The 22,361-nt window shown below is 37.6% G+C and overlaps 1 protein-coding gene across 5 annotated transcripts in view; it reads left to right on the top strand.

Moving 5' to 3' along the window:
* The window catches only part of RASSF8 (Ras association domain family member 8), a 119,296-nt gene that overhangs the window by 80,293 nt on the left and 16,642 nt on the right, over window positions 1-22,361 (top strand). For 4 of the 5 annotated variants that reach the window (XM_058442728.1, XM_058442729.1, XM_032159862.2 and 1 more), the window contains one exon: window positions 19,538-19,748. In XM_058442728.1, the coding sequence (XP_058298711.1) occupies window positions 19,646-19,748 (103 nt within the window). In that variant the 5' untranslated portion in view covers window positions 19,538-19,645. The remainder of the gene's footprint in view (window positions 1-19,537; window positions 19,749-22,361) is intronic. The other variant, XM_032159863.2, reaches the window with a different exon arrangement.

The following is a 22,361-nucleotide window of genomic DNA, read 5'->3' on the forward strand; positions in this document are numbered from 1 at the left end:
ATGCAGGGGGAAGCTTCAGAGGAGTGGCCGTGTCCTGAAACCAAGAGCTTCCCCTAAAGGGTCACTACAGCAAGCTTGTTTTCTCAGTCAGAGACTAAAGGAAAATTGTGCACTACCCAGCTAGCCTGAGTGTGAAACAATTTAATTAAGGTGGAGAGAGGGAGAAAAGCAGGTATGTATTAACCAAGGCCAGCTCAATTCTGGGACTGGGCTGAGTGCCTGTGCTGTGTGTATTTGCACAGCATCCCCTCCTCTTCGGTGTGTTGTCTTTCTACCCTGTACACACCCACATCACAGTCATATCGAGTTAGGACTGTTAACTTCTGGAGTCAACACACAGGTTGCACGTGATGTATATGCTTTGGATGAACTAATGGCACTGTGATAAAATAGGTTGCTCTCAGAATAGGGTCTTCCCTACTGTTTTGTGCTTTTATTCTTAGAGTGAAACTTTGTGTCATGATCAAGGTCTCAGAGAACCTCAGTCCCTTTGGAAATAGAACTGACTAGATGAAATACAATGAAGACCACAAAAATAAGCTAAAAACTGTAGTTTTGACTGTTTCCTTGAAAATATTTTGCATTTTCATTTATGAGCACCGTAGATCCTGCAAATGTGCTTGTGTGTTTTTACACTTTGTGTTTAGAACCTCAGCTTCTGAGGCATACTGGAAAGGCCAAAACTACAAAACTAGATATTTGGCTTTTAAATGTATCTTCAGCATACATATTCATCACTGTTACCCAGGGCACATTTGAAAAACTCCAAAAATCTTGTATAACCTACTCTTTAATTCCCAAGATTAATTTGGGAAAATAAACGCTTTGTTTTTTAAAATATTCTTGTTAACACACACACACACACACACACACACACACACACACACACACACACGTTTAAAAGGGAACATATTTAATTTGCTTGGTTTCCAACAGATATAATTAGTGCTCAGTGAAGCCTTAGCTCCCAGTGCACAAAACTAGGACATTGTTTTTGTTGGTTTTATTTAATTTGACTTTAGTGTCCTCACAATGAATTTTATTGCCCTGATAAATTACTCCTTTGTTTTCAAGGACAAATCCTTCCTATCATTCAGGTCTGTGTCAGTCTTTTCTACTTAGAGCTTTGTGGTACATTCGCAGATATTATTCTTTCTACATAAGTGTAGGACTTTTTCCCTTATTTTTCTAGAAAATGTTTATATTTTCAAAGTTTGCTTTTGAATTCTTTTTTTGAAGAGCTATTTTAATTGTTTAAAAGTGTGAAGCATTAGAATCACAGAACTTTAAGGGACATCATGGATGTTCCTTGTGATTGGGAAAGGAATGGTCCGTGGCAGTGAGTTTCATTGGGGATCCTACTCCTATGGAATTTGGCATACTGCTCAGGTCAGGTTCAGAAGGTGAATTCTTTTTTTTTTTTTTTAATCTTTTTATTATTATACTTTAGGTTTTAGGGTACATGTGCACAATGTGCAGGTTTGTTACATATGTATCCATGTGCCACGTTGGTGTGCTGCACCCATTAACTCGTCATTTAGCATAGGTGAATTCTTAAGGTAACTTTCACAGCATTGCCAGAAGAATTAGCTTTTGCTAAGTAGATAGGACAGTCTTCATTCTGTTTTTTTCTTAGGCAGGTGGAACATGATCTCTTTGTCTGCTGCTCATAGTTCCCTTGTGAGACTGCAGGGGGATAATAGCGGGTCCAGGTGGGCAGAGCTCTGATTCAGTGGTAGACTCCTATTGAGGCTGGGTGTTAGAGGATGGAGGGCTTGGGACTTGAGTTCTTTATTCAGTTCTTGTAGCTTAACTCTTGAATAGATCAATTAATCTCAGCTGTTTGCTGTTTTGGAGGGATGGGTGGCGGGGGGGTCGGTGTTACAAAATGATGGTGTTAAATGCCTTGCCTAACTTTATAAATTATCTAAGACTTATCAACACTATTTGAATTTTTCAGAGGACAAAACTCAGAAGGTGTTATCTCAGAGTTGTAATTAACCTATTGCCTATTGCATAAACTTCGTGGTACATTAACAGTACCGGTAGTTGGTGATTCCCATGTCGCCTTCCATTGATTTTTCTAATAATATGAATTTTCATTCAATGTTTTTGCCATGTTTCTTTTGAAAGAATCACCCTGTGACCTAGGAGTTGAGGCGAAAACTTTTGCTTTTACTTGTTATTTACTTCTTGAGTGGATCTGTTTAAATAAAAGGTATAGCTAATGGCTTCATGTAAAGAAATTAATTGATTTGCCTGGATTTAATGAATAAATAACTGTAGACAGAGAAATAATGTTTGTCATTTGTGTCTTTTCTACATAATCATGTATGTTACTGAATGTCTGACCCTGGTAATACTGTAATTAACATAGAGCTTATGAATCACATCATGTATTTAAAATTAAATTATGACTTCATTTTCTTGACTGTGATTAATCTCTCAGCACCATTTATTTGAGCATTAAAATTCACTTAAACTGTGGTTCTTTTGTTTTATTTTTTAATAATCTTTTTTTGCCTTAATGGTTGAATCACAACTTTAAATATATTAGTATTACTGACTTTTAAAAAAGAAATTAGGAAATTGCTTATCTCCGTAACATAAGATTTTTAGTTTGATAGCTAAACGCAAATAATTGGCTCCTTGGATTGGAACCAGAAAATTTCCCAACTTCATTCCCTTATCATTCTGCCACTAGTAAGTAAATTTTGAGCAGTGGAAAGACTTCCAAAGTGGGCTAATATCAGTAAGGTAGGACATGCAGTGAAGGTTATTGGGGGTAATAGTGGCCGAGGGGAGTGGTGAAGTGGCATCTTACCCGGAGGAGGAAAAGTATTTTGGTCTAAAGTTTGGAAGAGGCAGGAAAGGGTAGGAAATGTTTTTTCTGATGGGCTTGTGCCACTAAGTTTGAGAACCAGGTCAGTAGAACCTGCAGCTCCTAGTAGTGTTTCAGTTGAATAGTTATAGATAGATACCTCTTGACTCTGAAAACGTCTGTCCCATGCCACACTGCTGACATCTTTCCTAACACCCCACTTTACCTGGCCTCCTCAGTAGTAACTTACTTAGTCCTTGAATCCTTGCTTCCCATTTTAGTAGCAAGGTAACTGCTGACCCTTTCTTGAACTGTGGCTTTTTCCTGTTTTCTGGGCATTGAATATATTCATATAGGACTAACATGAATATTTGAGTTCAGTTTGTTAGACCATGATTTTTGCATAGTTTATTCTTATTTTTTATTAGTATTCTTATACGAACAATTATACATAGTATTCTTTTTTTTTTTTTTTTTTTTTTTTTTAGACGGAGTCTTGCTCTGTCACCCAGGCTGGAGAGCAGTAGCGTGATCTCGGCTCACTGCAAGCACCGCCTCCTGGGTTCACGCCATTCTCCTGCCTCAGCCTCCCGAGTAGCTGGGACTACAAGTGCCCACCACCGCGCCTGGCTAATTTTTTTTTTGTATTTTTAGTAGAGATGGGGTTTCACCATGTTAGCCAGGATGATCTCGATCCCCTGACCTCATGATCCTCCTGCCTCGGCCTCCCAAAGTGCTGGGATTACAGGCGTGAGCCACTGTGCCTGGCCAGTATACATAGTATTCTTAATAGTTTATTTAATCTGTCCTTTCTGCTGAATATGTTATCTATCGTGTTGAAACACAAGCTGAGTTTTTGAAGATTTCTTACGTTTTAATATATACAGCTTTTAGAGTTTTTCATTCTTTCTTAGAGGTCTATATTATTTTGCTTCTTCAGGAGCTCAGTTGGATTAATATTATGTCGAATTTGTAGAATTTTATGTAATCAGAAATGCATGAATCTCCTTGGCTTTGACACTGGGTGATTGTATAACTTGAACAGTTTATCAGCTGGATAATACAGTTAATTTAATGAGTATGTACTATGTTCACAAGACTAGGAATTGTAAAGAAGTGGGGAAAACTCTGATTTCTAGCTTAAGTGATAGCTAAAGAAGCAGAGTGGGGGGTGTGTGTACACACCCATATATATCTACATACATAAATATATACACACACATACACATATATCTACATACATAAATATATATATATACACACACATAGTAAAATACTAAATTCCAAGCCTAGATCAGTCTTAAAATGGAAACATAGGACAATATAACACGAATTTGTATAATAATGCTAAGGAGATGCTATTTAAAGTATAAAGTATACTTAAATGAGTTTTATAGCTTTGTGTCACATCTCTGATAATTTGATATATTGTACCTGTCTTAGTTCTAGATGCGAATTTCAAATTTTGCTGGATAGCTCTACAGAAATATGTATTGTCTTTACAAATTCAAAATACCCCAAAACCTAACAACTGTTTTATTTATGGCAGAATCATACTGAGAGGATGAATTGCTGGTGATTGTAAATGTTTTGGAATTTTCAATCTGAATTTAAGAATGAAACGAGGTATATATTTGTTTAATATAATTCTTTTCTGAAATATAGTTATAAATCAGAAAGGTTGGTTTATTATTTCTCCAGTTAAAGGGGAGAGCATGGCAATTTAAGAATTTGTCAACTGAGAAAACAACACATTTGAAGGAAGGGTTAGAAAAAGAGCACCTACTGTGTTGTGTTCACTCTGTATATTCCCAAGCCTAGGAGTGGGAGATAATGTTAATCACAGCCTATCCAGGCCTATCTATGGGTCTGGGTTGTTTTGTTTTGTTTTGTTTTGTTTTCCATAATCTAAGACAAGTTATTCAGATAGATAATTTATAAACCAGAATCTGAAAATGGCTTGAAAAGTCTGCATTGTTTACTTTATGAATTCCTTCGTTTCGATTTCATTAGATTCCTTACATTCTTTTTATTAAAACCTTCTGAGTTTGTAGGGTGGAGCATGTCTTCTTTCCTGATGAGATTCAGTCTATTTTGATTAACTTGTTTTTAGGGAGTAAAAGGCTTTGCTTGAGTGATAAGGTGTTAAGAAATGTGTCAGGATAATTTTATACTGTACTGATTTTTTTTCATTTGTAAGCTACATTAGATATTTTCTTTGTAATTTTCTGCCTCTTTTGTGATTTACTTGAGCATTTCCTATCCCTGAGCGTTTTTTAAATATTTATAAATTATTTCAATTAATCGTTTTATTAAACCACAAATTGTAGGTTAGAACAATAGCATTTTTTCTTGAGATAGTGCTTTGGGATATATGTAAGGGTTTTACAGTGTGATATAATATTCACAGTAGAATCAATTAGTGGTAAGATTTATTTCAGGAGTTTAAATCAATACTACAGGGCTTTTCTGCAGTACTGCTTAAAATACTCGAATGCCAATTTTATTGCCTCTGGAATCACACTGACATTTTCTCATTAGTATTGTGCCCATTACCCCCCTAGTTAAGCATAGACTCTGTTTGTTTCCGTCCTGTACAATTAGTGCCTATATTATTCGACGAACACACATGGTTCACCCATTCTGTGCCAGCCACTATGCTGAAGGGTTCCAGAGGTAATAGGACACTCAGAGGAGTAGCCAAATAACCACTTTGATATGAAACAAAACCACCCAATGCTTTGAAAGCACAGGGAGAGTGGCCACCTCCATACCAAAAAACGGGGGAAAGCTGCCTGTTGAAAGATGTACAAGAATTAGCAGAGAAGAATGCAAAGCATTTACCAAGGAAGGAGAGCAGCATATGCAGCTCAGAGATGCTTGGGAGAGTGATAAATTGAGAGAACAGAAATGTCTTGGCATAAGGGTAGAGGGGAACTGGGAGAGTTGCAAGATGATTAAGGGGTAGCACATCAGTAACCTGTGCAGAGTTTGGATTTTATCCTGAAGGCAGTGGAGAGCCATTGGAGGATTCTGACCAGGAGAATGGAATCCAATTTTATTTGACAAACATTTATACCTCTAGCAGTAATCTGCAAAGTGGATGTGCAAGGAGGGAGACAGGATGGGAAGGCAGGGAGATCAGTTAGCAGGCAATTGCAGAATGCAGCAGTTTTGTTCCTAAGTACAAGTGCTCAAAGCAGCGTTATTTGTAACAGCCAAAAAACTGGAAACCCAATTGCCTATCAGCAGTAGAATAGATGAATAAATCGTGGTTTATTCAATGGAAATCTCTACTGCAGAGAGAAAGAATGGACGATTGCTATGCACAGCAACGCAGATGAAACTCAGCAAACATAATGTAACGCCAAAGAAACCAGGCAACATTACATATGATGCAGTCCGTTTATAGAGTCCAAAAACAGGCAAAACTAGTCTGTGATGATAAAGATCATAATAATAGTTGCTTTGAGGGAGGGTGTTGGGACTAGGAGAGGGGCTTTTCTTGATCTTCGAGGTGATTAGACGAGTGTGTTCACTTTGTGAAAATTCATAACTTAGGATTTCTGAATTTTTCTGTATGTTCTACTGCAATTAAAATGTTTCTTTAAAAACCTAGTTATCTTAACTGCTAGGCATGAACACTGTCCCAGTACTATTCCCAGCCCTCTTCTGTCTAAATAGTCACTATTGCCATGCTGCTACTTCCTCCCACTTTGCAACTCACTGAGGCAGGCTGGAGATTTTTGTGACTGCTGGAGTGATTTTTGCCAGTTTGCTTAACCCATTTCATTCCATGAGTTTCCTGGCAGAGATTCCGCAAGCAATCTCTGCCAGGATGACTGCTTGTAGCAGTGCTTGAGTTTTGGTTTTTACTGTGAAATTGTAGGACTTAAATATAAACACATAGTGGAAGTCAGATATATTAATGAAATGCAAATATATTTATGTAAGCATAGCAAAAACTAGGGTTTTTCCCTCCTTAAGCATGAAGTTTATTTTGGAAAGTATGTTAGAATTTTATACAGTTAATTGATTCAGTAGCTGTACCCTACAGTTGAGCTATTTATTTTATTCATGTGCTGTAGGTTAGGTTGCATAGCTCATTCATTCTGACTGCTGATGACTATGTCACATTCATCTACACCTGGTGATGTACTTTCAATAAAGGACAGAGACCAGGCCTAAGCTCAATTCTACATGTAGAATACTGTAAAATAGAGTACCACTTTAATCAGTATCACTGATATTTACAATAAATATCAGGTATTTTGCCCTGGAATTTCACAATGCACATCTTAAACTTAGTATCTATCTTCTCCAGCAGTATGAAACCCTCATTAAACAGTACAGCACCTCCTAGATTATTTAAAGCCCAAAACTTTCCCAATTAATTGCAGAGCAGCACACAGTATCTCTTCAAAGAGAATGGCAACTATAGAGAGTATGAAGAATAAAGTATAGCTGTTTGGAACAAAAGCATTGTTTGTTTTATTACACTGAATAATGAGCCTCTCTTCAAATTTCGCTACACTGAAAGATATCTGTTACTTTGAAATATCACCAAAGGATGTACCTATTTTTGCATTTCATCTAGGGACTTAATTATTTAATTGGCTTAGATTTTCCTCAGAAAACAAATAGAACAACTGAAATTATTCTTAACCCTTAGAGATTAAGGAAAAACTAACTGCCTTTTAAAATTGTTTGAATGGACACTTTTTTTGTTCTCTATGAACTGAAATAGCCTTGATTTAACAAAGACTCATACGGATCATGCATGGTTGGTTTTACCAAATATTATTTTTGGCTTCCATATCCTTAAAGCATTTAGTATTTTATCAACTGAAAAAGTATAGTAAAGAAATTTTAAGAAACGTTAAAGTTTTCTGCTTTGCCTACTGTGCTCTTAAATTTTAACATTGAAGTCCAATACAAGTTTTATAGTCTAGCAGCCACTCTGACTCATGAGTCAGGAGCTCAAATTTTGCTTAATCTTACATATTTGCTTTTTTTACCGTTTCCTCACAGAATTATTTTATTTTGTCTTTGAAGTATTTCCATACCAACTTAGCTTTAAAAATGTATACCTGCGAAGGAATATGCTTTGATATGTGACGTTTGGCTCTTTGAAGCCACCACTGTAGTCCTAACAATGGACAATGTTTTGTTGAAAAGTTTTCACATTTACTTTATTGTAACTATAGAAATGTTCTTGTTTGTCAGGATTTATGGGCTCAGTATTTACAGTACCATAAATGAGAAGTCCATAGTCATCTTGGTTTCATGGATAAAAAATAAATATCTTTTTATCCCCTATTAAGTAGAATGGTGGATTTCATTGCAAAATGTTAAATGTTAAATATGTAAATAATTCAGGTAGTTTGATTTTTAAATATTAAATTCAGGAATTAGATTCATTATACCTGAATGGTGACTGGAAGGTAATGAACTTAATTTGCCATCTCTTACATAGACAAAAAGTCCCTCATCAGGTGGCCCATACCTATTCAGGTGTGCAGAAGAAAAGTGATTCTATTTTTGGCAGATAGATTTTAATGGAAAGGACATAGATTTGGGCGATCAGATAACATCTTGATTCAGACCAGAGCTCTATTCCTGCTTTACTGAGATGAGAGAGACTGGAAGGAGCAGTTTTCACCAGGAACCTCAGGGGTCATGTATTCCTAAGTCTGATTTGGTTATTGAACACCAGCTCTTTCTTCTCCTTATTTCTGTGGCAATAACTGACTAAATTTATATCATTTGGTTTAGTAGTGTTGGAAATTATAACTCCCATGGTCACATTTACTTGATTACTTTCTCTCCTAAGCCAGAATTAGTGATTACAAATGTCCTTGCAAACTTTGCTAATAACTTTATTTCATGAATAGAAGTAACTGTGTAGTGGTTCTGAGTGTTAGATTGTACCTGCCACTTACTGGGTGGGTAACCCTAAGTAAGTTACTGATTCTCTATGCCTGCATTTCTTCTTTTGTTTAATAATTCATGTCACATAGAGCAACAGATGAGTATTAAAAGGATTAAATATCTGTTCTGCCTTGGTGACAGCCAAAAAGATTTAAAAAAATTTTTTTAAAGGATTAAATAAAAGAGTGGCTGGGCATGGTGGCTCAGGGCCATAATCCCAGCACTTTGGGAGATTGAGGTAGGAGAATCACTTGACACCAGAAGTTCAAGACCAGCTGGGCAAAATAAGGAGACCCCATCTCTTAAAAAAAAAATAGTATTTATATAAAACAGTCAACATTGCATCTTTAACATAGTAAGAATTCTTGTTGCTAGAGTCAGTAAAAGCAAGGTGTTACCATTTGGCTAGTTGGTTTTCAATAAAGGTACCAATGTGTACCTACTTACGGAGAAATATCACAGATATAGTTATACTTAAATCTACCTTAAAATATCACCAAGTTTTCACTAATTTTGTTTTTCCATAGGAGTGTATTATACTTACTGCCAGTTTTCTCATGATTTGTGAAAGAAAGCCATGAAATAGCACATGTAGTAGAAAGCATAATTTAATTGATGGCAGAGTTCAGGGATTTTCACATGAAGGCTTTGAGAGTGTGGTCTCTAATCCCAGTTCTGAGAGCTTTAACAGAAGTTAAACCATCATAGAACTTGGCACTACGCACATGCCTCAGATCATCTCTGGAGGGTTGCAAAGTAGTCTGGGATCCTAACAGAAAGTGTAATTGCAAGACAGATGGCTTTTTATGTTCCTTTTTATTAATACTGCAGCAAGAAATGGAGCCCAATAGTATATTATGTTTATATTTCTTATTTATGAGATTTTGTGCCAGGAAAGTCAAATTGTAAGGTCCCATATTGTTCCACCTTCCATAAACATTTAAGAAAATTAGCAAGAACAGACCACACATAGTTTTTTCTTGCTAATGTTCTTATATCAATAATAACTCATTTTATGATCTCTTTTAACTAGAATTCTTGAGAGGGGCAACTCCCTCAACATCTTCTGTACTGGGCACTTTATTTAAATATATGTAAAACTTAATCACTTAATTTCAGTTTTCTGAATAAAGTAGTTTTGTGCAAAGACTGGCTGTGCTGTCACCTGTGCATGGGACCTTGATCCTGTGTATAACCTAGCCAGGCCTCAGCCTTCTATGTTCAGTGAAATGACTGTACTAGTTGATGGCCAGTGGGCTGCCAGCTATGAAAGGCGAGACATATTAATGCTTTGAATGAAACTGTGTCGACTTAGCTGGTAACTACCGTCTCTAGCAGCAGAGAGGCCTGGGCAAAAGAGCACCAGCAGGAGATCCACCTGCCTGGGTCCCTTCAGGGCTGCCCTGCCATCAGGGGTCAGATTATAGGCATGGCTTCAAAGACAGCCACACTGTGAAAGTTTAAGAGTTTGTAGTACTTATAGACCCTGGGGGGTACAGAGCACACCTGGAGGCCACATGTAGGTAGGTCAGGTTGCAAGCAGGTAGAGAGAAAGGGAGCTGGCAAGTAGCATTCTATTTTGGGTAATGAAATGTGAGTCACAGGCAGATGCCATAAGGGTCCATTTAAAGGAAGCGGCTGGAAAGCGGGAAGCCCAGTCCATGAGGCAGGAGAGATACTTCCAAGTTTTTATTCCTGGCCACTGGCTGGAACCATTTGGGTAGGCTGTAGTACTGAAACTATGTCAAGGGCAATTGAGCCGGGTTGACTTATATTTAAAAATGGATGCTGAGGCAGCATAAAATTAAAAGCACTCACTGTGCACTGTGCTGATCCATTTGGTTTCCGTGAACTCTGAAATGAATAACCTTTTACATGCCTGGAGAAAGTACCATCATCCACCCATCCCTGACATCTCTAGGTATGAGAAGCTGACAGCTTCCTTAGAGCCTTCACCAGGTAGAACCAAATGTATTTTTGAGTGTTGTTGGTAGGCTTATGACTTGGGAAGAAGAATATAGCAAGGCTGGAGTGGTAGAGAGGAGGGGGGAAAAAAAGAGAAGAAAGATGCATATGCTGAGAATAATGGCATTTGTGTGGAATGGTGGCATTCCAGTTAGAGTTGACTCAGGGCTACTAGTACTGGAGAGATTGGGCCCATCAGGAATTGGCTTGTAATGAGAGCTACAGGGCCACTGGAAGCCCTGACCAAGACTGAATTGTACATTTCTGTGTGTTGCCCTCCATTCCTTTGCACTATTTTCATTTTTCGTACCTCCCAAGTGGCTATTTTTTTATGCCACTCATGGCTCTCTGGCCTCTCTGTGCCTTCTTCCTCTCTCGCCTTTTTGTTTTTGTTTTGTTTTTTGTTTGTTTTGTTTTGTTTTTTTCAGACGGAGTTTCACTCCTGTCGCCCAGGCTGGAGTACAGTGGTGCATTCTTGGCTCACCATAACCTCCACCTCTCATGTTCAAGTGATTCTCCTGCCTCAGCCTCACTAGTAGCTGGGATTACAGGTGCCCACCACCATACCCGGCTAATTTTTTTTGTATTTTTAGTAGAGATGGGGTTTCACCATATTGGCCAGGCTGGTCTCGAACTCCTGACCTCAGGTGATCCGCCTACCTTGGCCTCCCAAAGGGCTGGGATTACAGGCATGAACCACTGCGCCCAGCCCTCCTTCACCTTTTTTAAGATATGATGTTCTGGGCTTAAAATCTCAAGCTAAATACTTGCCTTGTAAGTGCACTTCTGTCAGATAGATGTCACAGAAGAATTCTGTCTAATAAGCATGTTCTTGTGTTTCCATGGGGTATTAGAATGATTTTACAAAACATAACTTGGAAGGAATGGGAAGAAATGACTTTTTAGTGGTGTTGGTTAGTAAATTAGATTAGTAAGAGGAATTATTCTGAAGCTGGGCTAATTTTTGAGATGAGCCTTTGATTATTGAAAACATATCTCTTAGTTTTCTAAAACAGGTAATTTTACATAAAGATTTTGCTTTTCCTTGAATTAAAATTACTACATAAAAATCTTACATTTCCACTGTGAACTTTAATTAACCAGCAAAAATTAACCCAAATTGTTAATTTAGAAATAAGTGCCATCCAGTTTCAGCTTTCTACATATGGCTAGCCAGTTTTCCCAGCACCATTTATTAAATAGGGAATCCGTTCCCCATTTCTTGTTTTTGTCAGGTTTGTCAAAGATCAGATAGTTGTAGATATGCGGCATTATTTCTGAGGGCTCTGTTCTGTTCCATTGATCTCTGTCTCTGTTGTGGTACCAGTACCATGCTGTTTTGGTTACTGTAGCCTTGTAGTATAGTTTGAAGTCAGGTAGCGTGATGCCTCCAGCTTTGTTCTTTTGGCTTAGGATTGACTTGGCGATGTGGGCTCTTTTTTGGTTCCATATGAACTTTAAAGTAGATTTTCCAATTCTGTGAAGAAAGTCATTGGTAGCTTGATGGGGATGGCATTGAATCTATAAATTACCTTGGGCAGTATGGCCATTTTCACAATAACTGATTCTTCCAACCCATGAGCATCAAGATGGATTAAAGACTTAAATGTTAGACCTAAAACCATTAAAATCCTACAAGAAAACCTAGGCAATACCATTCAGGACATAGGCGTCGGCAAGGACTTCATGTCTAAAGCACCAAAAGCAATGGCAACGAAAGCCAAAATTGACAAATGGGATCTCATTAAACTAAAGAGCTTCTGCACAGCAAAAGAAACTACCATCAGAGTGAACAGGCAACCTACAGAATGGGAGAACATTTTTGCAACCTACTCATCTGACAAAGGGCTAATATCCAGAATCTACAATGAACTCAAACAAATTTACAAGAAAAAAACAACCCCATCAAAAAGTGGGCGAAGGACATGAACAGACACTTCTCAAAAGAAGACATTTATGCAGCCAAAAAACACATGAAAAAATGCTCATCATCACTGGCCATCAGAGAAATGCAAATCAAAACCACAATGAGATACCATCTCACACCAGTTAGAATGGCCATCATTAAAAAGTCAGGAAACAACAGGTGCTGGAGAGGATGTGGAGAAATAGGAACACTTTTACACTGTTGGTGGGACTGTAAATTAGTTCAACCATTGTGGAAGTCAGTGTGGCGATTCCTCAAGGATCTAGAACTAGAAATACCATTTGACCCAGCCATCCCATTACTGGGTATATACCCAAAAGACTATAAATCATGCTGCTGTAAAGACACATGCACACGTATGTTTATTGCGGCACTATTCACAATAGCAAAGAGTTGGAACCAACCCAAATGTCCAACAACGATAGACTGGATTAAGAAAATGTGGCACATATACACCATAGAATACTATGCGGCCATAAAAAATGATGAGTTCATGTCCTTTGTAGGGACATGGATGAAACTGGAAAACATCATTCTCAGTAAACTATGGCAAGGACAAAAAACCAAACACCGCATGTTCTCACTCATAGGTGGGAATTGAACAATGAGAACTCATGGACACAGGAAGGGGAACATCACACTCCAGGGACTGTTGTGGGGTGGGGGGAGGGGGGAGGGACAGCATCAGGAGATATACCTAATGCTAAATGACGAGTTAATGGGTGCAGCAAACCAACATGGCACATGGATACATTTGTAACAAACCTGCACATTGTGCACATGTACCCTAAAACCTAAAGTATAATATAAGAAAAAAAAGGAAAAAAAATAGAAATAAGTGCCATCCTTTAGTTATTCTGCAGAATATTGTACTCCCAAAAGATTTCCAATGCTGTTTTATGCACTGTTGATTAACCCTGCTGGATATGAGAGAAGTCTCTACTTCAAAGTCATAGAGCTTTAACATTGTATATGGTCGAAAAAATGTAATTGTCAATAAGCTATCTGGAGATGGGCTTTTAATAAGAAACTCAACTGAGTGCCCTTGTAGGACTCAGTATAAATTTGATGCTAAATGAAAAGCTAAAGTTACTAGTTATATTCATTTGAAAAGTTTATCCTCAGGAAAAGACGGAATTCTTTTATTTTTTTATTTTTATTTTTTTTTTTGAGACGGAATCTCGCTCTGTCGCCCAGGCTGGAGTGCAGTAGCGTGATCTCTGCTCACTGCAAGCTCCACCTCCTGGGTTCACACCATTCTCCTGGCCTCAGCCTCCCAAGTAGCTGGGACTACAGGTGCATGCCACCACGCCCGGCTAATTTTTTGTATTTTTAGTAGAGACAGGGTTTCGCGTGTTAGTCAGGATGGTCTCGATCTCCAGACCTCGTGATCGCCCGCCTCAGCCTCCCAAAGTGCTGGGATTACAGGCATGAGCCACCATGCCCAGCCAAAGACGTAATTCTTAATAGAAGGATCAGTATTCTCATACCAATAACTTTAACTTGATTCATAGCATGTTTTATACTAGATGTGACTGAAATTTTAAAATATGAATTACCATTTCTAATATCTACTTAAAATTTTTCAATGTGTTGCTGCTCTAGGTATGTGGATTAATAACCTAAAATGTCTTTATTTTCAGATGCTCTTATTAGTATAAATGTGTCTGAAAATTTGCATTGCTGTTGATTTGTCCTTCCATAAAAAAGAAGTTTATACTTTTTAAGTTAGAACTTTCACTTCTGTACCCAGACCTAACTCTTGAATTCAAACTGTGTGCCGAGCCCTGTACTAGATAAGGTACAATTTGAAAAGACATTATTTCATTCCATTTCTTACAAATGCCGCTTGGAAAAATATGCGTCTTGACTCAAATCACACAAGAAGTAGTATAGACTCGGGATTTGAACCTTGGTGCATCTTGTTTCCACTAATCAACATTGCCTCAAACAAAATGGCTTATTCCAGAAAGTATATTTTAATAGTGTGAGTTTAAAGAAGATGCAAAAAATCTCCAAGAAATTTTGCTTTGTATTTAAGACAGGAGTTAAAATTGATGTGTATGTTCAGACATATTTTATTTAGGATTATGTAGAAATAAAGCTGGATGTGATTTTCCAAAACTGAAGGAATAATTCATTGATGCTGAAAAAGGAACCTGAGCATCAGATGCTCATTTTGCTGGCATGTGTTTTTCATAGATTCTTTGAATTAATTAATTCTTTGCAGTTTCTTAGCATGATTTAGCACCTCTTTTCTTTCTTTTGAAATGGCAAGTTTGTATATATTATCTGATCATTGTTTATTGACAAAAACCAGTTTCCAGGTGATTAAAGATAAGATTTCTTAGGGTGGTTTAGGACATTTTAAAAAAACATTTATTGGGTACAGTGAATCCTTTTGGGAATCCTAGCCTTATTTATTCTTTAGTTTCTGTATTCAGCCAAATTTCAAATATGTGTCCCAAATTACTAGATTTTTTGACACTGGAAAAAGTTATTTAAGCTCTCTGAGACTCACTTTTCTCATATTGAAACGAGACTAATCATATCTAACTTGATGAATTATCTTGTAAGGAATAAATGAAACATGCATGGTGCATGGTGCATGGTGCCTAGCATATAACAAGTACTTGTGCCATTTATTTCCACAATTGCCGAATACTTAAGTGTGTAGTATTTGAGAGTGTTAAATCATTGGGTATGTGTGAATGCTGGCACCTGAGGGTAATGAATAGTAGAAGAAAGAGCATGAGCTTATTCAATTTAATAATGAATATTCCTGTTAGTTTTCGGGGAGTTTCTGGTCACAACATTTTTGGTAACCCATCAATACATAACCTTGCTTTATGTGTTTTTTTTCTGTTTAAAGATAACTTATTTAATAAACATTAAATATAAACATTTATATTTAATATGCAATAAATATAAATATTGGCAGACCAAAATTTACCCAAATCGTTAATTCAGAAATAAGTGCTATTCTTTAGTTATTCTACAAAATATTGTACTCCCAAAAGATTTCCAATACTGTTTTATGCACTGTTGATTAAAACCTCTGGGCATGAGAGAAGTCTCTATTTCAAAGTCACAGACAGAGCTTTAACATTGCATATGGTTGAGAAAATATAATTGTCAATAAACTATCTGGAGATTGGCTTTGAATAAGAAACTCAAATGAGTGCTTATTGATTCATTAATGTTGAACCCACACCCAACAGCACTATAACTCATGCCTAAACAAAGTTTACGTAATACATATTTTTTTCCCCATGAGTCACCTCACAGCCTTCTTGCTTCAGAAACCCTGGACACCACTTCAGCACTATGCTTGGGGGCCATTTTAAATAGTGAAATCCCACCAACAAAACTCATAAAAAACATGGCACCAAGTAGACTGAGAAAGGACACATTGACAGTACGAGAGCTGAAACACAAAAGCAATGTCACCTTGTTCAGTCTCAGCTGGGAGCATGTGTGTCAGGCAGCGCAAAACTTTCACACCCTGTGCATAGCCACAAATAACCCTGAAAGCACCACAAATAGTGATTTTGGGGATTACAAACAAATTTTTAGCAACTAGGTAGGTTTCACAAATATGGAATCTGCAAATAATGAAGATTGGCTGTAATTCCTTTAAGAAAGCATTGATCTTGTGGTAATACATTTCCACAAATGCAAATGCTCAATTCCAGGAGGATATTACGACAACAAATGGTTCTTAGCTAAAGAATACTTGTTCCCTGGTAGCGTCTTAGTGAATAAGCCTAGTGCTTCATTGTAAAAATTATTAAAATAATAGTGACTTGCATCTAGAAACCTCATAATGAAAACAATAACTGAACTATATTAAAACCTTTGCAGTAGAGCCTTCTATCTGCATCACTGTTTCCATGGAAAAATATATTCCAAATTCCAATTGGAGTGTCCTTTTGCTTCCTAGGTCTTTAGTCTGAATGATGACCGATCCACCACACACACCTACAGTGTAGGATTTCCATTTTCCTCTCTAGTCTGGTTCTGGGGCTGGACAGAGAACTGTTGGAGTTGTTATAAAGGAAAGATCAGGGTTACAGCTCCTAGAAGGAAGTATTTTGGGCTGAGACGATGGGGTTTTCCAGATACTGGATCATGTCATCTGCAAAGAAAGACAATTTGACTTCCTCTCTTCCCATTTGACTACACTTTATTTCTTTCTCTTGCCTGATTGCCCTGGCCTGAATTTCCAATACTATGTCGAATTAATGATTCAATATATGATTAAAAGTTCAAAGTGAAACAATGATAATTCAGATAGGAAAATATGTGGCAGTATGCTAAAGTCTAAAAAGGAATATAAAACTTCTGTGAGATACCTAATATCAGATTTATAGAAACAGAATAGAATGGAAGTTGTTGGGGGCTGCGGACAGGGCGAAATGGGCAGTTGCTTGTAGAAGGGGTATAAAGTTTCAGTTACACAATTATGAGTAAGTTCTAGAGATCTGCTGTCCAACATGATGCCTGTAGTTAATAATACTGTATCATGTACTTAAAAATGTGTTAAACGGATAGATCTTATGTTTACTTCCACAATTGAAAAAAAAAAGTCCCATAGGATCATTTGAAATGACGGGTTTCTTGGTGGCAGGGGGGCTTTAATGAGATCTGTACCCTTTCTTGCTTGATTTCTCAAGTTTAAGATATTTTAATGAATAAGAAGGCACTTGAAATAGACTTTAATCCAGGTTTTACAAAAATTTAATAAAGCAATATATTAATCTTTGGCCATTTTTGATACCTTAATTTTATCCCAAGAAAGGATAAAATATATTCTATTTTTAGTAAATAGAGTGCCATGCAGAAGAGGAAACAAGTCAGAACTTTTCTGTTTTCTTAAGTGTTCTCTAGATTGGGCAGCATATAAAACTCTCCTTTGAAATTTAGAGTGCACACCAGCCTATTAAAGTCTCAGAGAAGTCTAGCTGTAAAGGAACTTGTTTAACTTTATTTACTGGCTTTCTTAAATTTCTTTAACTTTGGAAGCCTTTTATCCCCAGGAACTTTACATCTCCCAGGCCCTCATAACTGAGGAGCACAGTTACGGAATCAGCTTGTCATTGCCAAGGTGGCCCCTCCTTTCTTCATACAGGGGGTGATGAAACCTATGCTGTGTCATATGCAGAGAGCTAAAGCAACGTGCTAGGAGATTAATGTTCAGCCAGGCCTTTCTTATTTTTAGGATGACAAAAAGGATTTGTGTACCTTCTCTGGAGAAAATAATTAGGTTTATTCTCCATCCCCTTGCATGTGTTCTGACTCATCTATCCAGGTGACCAGATGGCCTAGAACTGTCTTAGGTCTTTTAAAAGAATGTACAAGGGACTAAGCCACTGTTTATAGTAACTACTGTTTTACAAGAAAAATTTTTAGTGTTTTTAAAATAAGCTTTTAAATAAGCCATTAATTCTGAAATACCAGTGCCACTGTAAACCTATAAACAAATCCAAATGTTCTCTTAATTAAATCAATGTTTATTACATCTCATGAATTTTAACATTCTTTTGTAAAAACAACAAAGACGTGGGAAGACCACAAAACTTACATAGGAAGAGTTGAGATTTTTTTAAACCCACAGGAAAAAGAATTGTGATCATTTTTAGCAGGCTAGTAACATTCTTATCAATACAGGAAATAAAGAATATTTGGTTTGACTATATGATAAAGTAAAAATTTCTGCTTGGCATATAATGCAGCCAAATACAAAGTCAAACACTGGGTAAACACAGCAAGTAGAACAAAGGGTTAATGTTTATATTTTTTGAATAACTCTTGTAATTTAAGAAAACTATCAAATCCAGTTAAATGAGAAAAAGATAAACAGTTCATACATAAGGAAACTGTTGGTCGCCAAAGGAATTCGTTTCTTTCAACTAAGATTTTTTACCCACCTGTCCTCATGTTGTGCCTGGTATTGGCACTTCAGCGGGAAGATACTCTTTGTCCTGTGGGGAGAGGGAGGCAAGGGACACATTTAAAACAGTTGTCAAGACATCATACATGAGAAGAGAGAATGAAATAATAAGGGAAAAAATATTAGGAAGGCAGGCAGGTAGCAGTTTTTGTTTGTTTGTTTGTTTTAAATCAGGAATATGAACTGAGTGAAATACTTTGACAACTGTTCTTAAATTTGTTAATACTCAGTATTGGCAAAGCACTGCAAAGCAGTTCAATTTTATTGATAATTCCTAAAATGACAAACTTTTTTTCTTTATTTTTGCCTCAGAAATTATCCTAATGAAATAATCCAAAAAGAAAAAAAAGCAGGACAGAAAAACAGCGCATAGGCCGGGCGCGGTGGCTCACGCTTGTAATCCCAGCACTTTGGGAGGCCGAGGCGGGCGGATCACGAGGTCAGGAGATCGAGACCACGGTGAAACCCCGTCTCTAGTAAAAATACAAAAAAAAATTAGCCGGGCGTGGTGGCAGGCGCCTGTAGTCCCAGCTACTCGGAGAGGCTGAGGCAGGAGAATGGCGTGAACCCGGGAGGCGGAGCTTGCAGTGAGCCGAGATCGTGCCACTGCACTCCAGCCTGGGCGACAGAGCGAGACTCCGTCTCAAAAAAAAAAAAAAACAGCGCATATATTGAATAGGGCTTGGCAACTAAATAGGAATTTTTAACTTAATGGAGCATGAGTTCATGATTAAAATTATGATAAAAATAGTTGTAACATGAAACAGTGTCATGATAGGTGACTGTAGTTGGATTTGTGTTGCTTAATTCATCTCTGTAAAATACGCCTGTGTACTTCAGTAAGATTGATATGTTAAAATTTGTTTTGTGTAATACTTACATACTTACTAGAAGAAATGTTGATTCGTTTTATTACAAGTGATTTTTTGCCCGTTTTTAGCTGACTACACAGACTCAGCCTTCTCCACTCCGTGTTCCTGCAGCTAGAGACATGACCTAACATCCTGATGACCACTCTCAGGGAACTTGAGTGACTGGCCGGTGCACCATGGAACTTAAAGTATGGGTGGATGGAGTTCAGAGGATTGTTTGTGGAGTCACTGAAGTCACAACTTGCCAGGAGGTTGTCATAGCCTTAGCTCAAGCAATAGGTAAGTGAACTCTGTGGGTATCTGAGAAAAGTACATTGTGCTTCCTTTCGTTGTATGTGTTTGTTTTAAATATAGATTTCTAGGGGATTTTGTTCATTTGGTTCCATAATAAGTCTCACAGGCACTCTTGTACTTATTACAGTTTGCCTGTGTTTAGGTAAATCTGTGATGATGCTTGTTCTCTGACACCCCTAGATTTTACTAACCCTTAGTTAGCATCTATACTGCGTTCTCCTCTCCTGTTGTTCAGCCTAAACAGTGACTTCTGAAACTAAAGATGTTTCCTTGAGCCAAAATTTAGACCCAGATTAAGAATTTAGATTCTTAGTTCCCAGAATCCCTCATTAGGAAAATCCCACCTATTGTTTATTTCCCCATACTTTTAGAAAATACAACAAATGAAATAACATCGCTCTTCACTGGAAAGATAATGTATACTTTTAAAATCTTATGATTGGCCGGTCGCGGTGGCTCACGCCTGTAATCCCAGCACTTTGGGAGGCTGAGGCGGGCAGATCACTTGAGGTCAGGAGTTCAAGACCAGCCTGGCAAACATGGTCAAACCCGTCTTTAATAAAACTACAAAAATTAGCCAGGCATGGTGGTGCGCACCTGTAATCCCAGCTACTATGGAGGCTGAGGAAGGAGAATGGCTTGAACCCAGGAGACAGAGGTTGCAGTGAGCCAAGATCATGCCACTGCACTACAGCTTGGGTGACAGAGCGAAACTCGGTCTCAATAAATAAAATGAAATAAAATAAAATCTTATTAGACAATGAAAATGAAGCACAGCTCTTGGCTTCATGTTATTCTCCCACCATGTTTTACCCTTTCTTCTTATTTATTTTAAGCTTATCTTCATCATAGTTTATGTATGTCTAGTTGCCTTAAATGATGAGGGCATAAAGTAAAACCAGCAATATGGGTCCGGGTTTATATTTGCATCTTAAATCTTTCATTTAACAAACATGTATTAAGAGGAAGCTGTGTGGCCAGCACCATGCTAAGTGCTCAGGGCCTCTTTGTCTTTGAGCTCCTTCTCAAAAGTTGATTTTATGTCTTGCCAGTTTATATTGGAAGCATGGCAATTAGCTCAGCATTGAAATGAGTCATACTGTTGCCAAGGCACTTCAGCATTTGGTAGAGATGATTGTGCCACCTGTGATGTGGCAGATGCACTGTTGGAGGTTTACAGTGCCCTATACAAGACAGAGACTTTCGTCTAATACTGACATCTTTTGATTTTTCCTTAAACACTATTGCACAAGAATATATTGCAGCAATGCTGACAATTCTGGGCTTTCACATCCAGTGAAACTCTTTTTGCATTTGGGAATCATATATATATGTAGACTTAAGTTTAATTATTAAAGAGGAGAAAATTAAGGCATTTAATTTTTTCATATTCTATGAGCTTATTAATTGTCACCATTAAGAGCTTCACTTAATCTATGTGAATTAAAATATACAGCTTTTTTTTTTCTTAGTGAAGACTACATTTATTAATTGTCAACCCTGGCTTTCCTTGTTACATTTGAGAATTAAGCCATGGACAGTGCTAAAAAAGAAAAAAAAAGTAGTTTTTACAAAAGTCAAAGTAGTTGAGTAGTGCTGTAAGCTGCATCTGTCCATAGTCACAGGTGTGTGTGTGTGTGTGTGTGTGTGTGTGTGTGTGTGTGTGTGTGTGGTGTGTGTGTGTGTGTGTGTGTGTGTGTGTGTGTGTGTGTGTGTGTGAAGTTCCTTTTTTTAAATTATACTTTAAATTCTAGGGTACATGTGCACAACATGCAGGTTTGTTACATATGTATATATGTGCCATGTTGGTGTGCTGCACCCATTAAGTCATTTACATTGGGTATTTCTCCTAATGCTATCCCTACCCCATCCCCCCACCCCACAGCAGTCCCACTGTGTGGTGTTCTTCACCCTGTGTCCAAGTGTTCTCATTGTTCAATTCCCACCTATGAGTGAGAACGTGTGGTGTTTGGTTTTCTGTCCTTGCGATAGTTTGCTCAGAATGATGGTTTCCAGCTTCATCCATGTCCCTACAAAGGACGTGAACTTATCATTTTTTATGGCTGCATAGTATTCCATGGTGTATATGTGCCACATTTTCTTAATCCAGTCTATCATTGATGGACCTTTGGGTTGGTTTCAAGTCTTTGCTATTGTGAATAGTGCTGCAATAAACATACGTGTGCATGTGTCTTTATAGCAGCATGATCTATAATCCTTTGGGTATATACCCAGTAATGGGATGGCTGGGTCAAATGTTATTTCTAGTTCTAGATCTTTGAGGAATCGCCACACTGTCTTCCACAATGGTTGAACTAGTTTACAGTCCCACCAACAGTGTAAAAATGTTCCTATTTCTCCACATCCTCTCCAGCGTCTGTTGTTTCCTGACTTCTTAATGATGGCCATTCTAACTGGTGTGAGATGGTATCTCATTGTGGTTTTGATTTGCATTTCTCTGATGGACAGTGATGGTGAGCATTTTTTCATGTGTCTGTTGGCTGCATGAATGTCTTCTTTTGAGAAGTGTCTGTTCATATCCTTTGCCCACTTTTTGATGGGGTTGTTTGCATAATCACACTTTTTACACAGAATTTC

This window comes from Hylobates moloch, unplaced genomic scaffold (assembly GCF_009828535.3).
Source record: "Hylobates moloch isolate HMO894 unplaced genomic scaffold, HMol_V3 SCAFFOLD_8, whole genome shotgun sequence".
NCBI lineage: Eukaryota > Metazoa > Chordata > Mammalia > Primates > Hylobatidae > Hylobates > Hylobates moloch.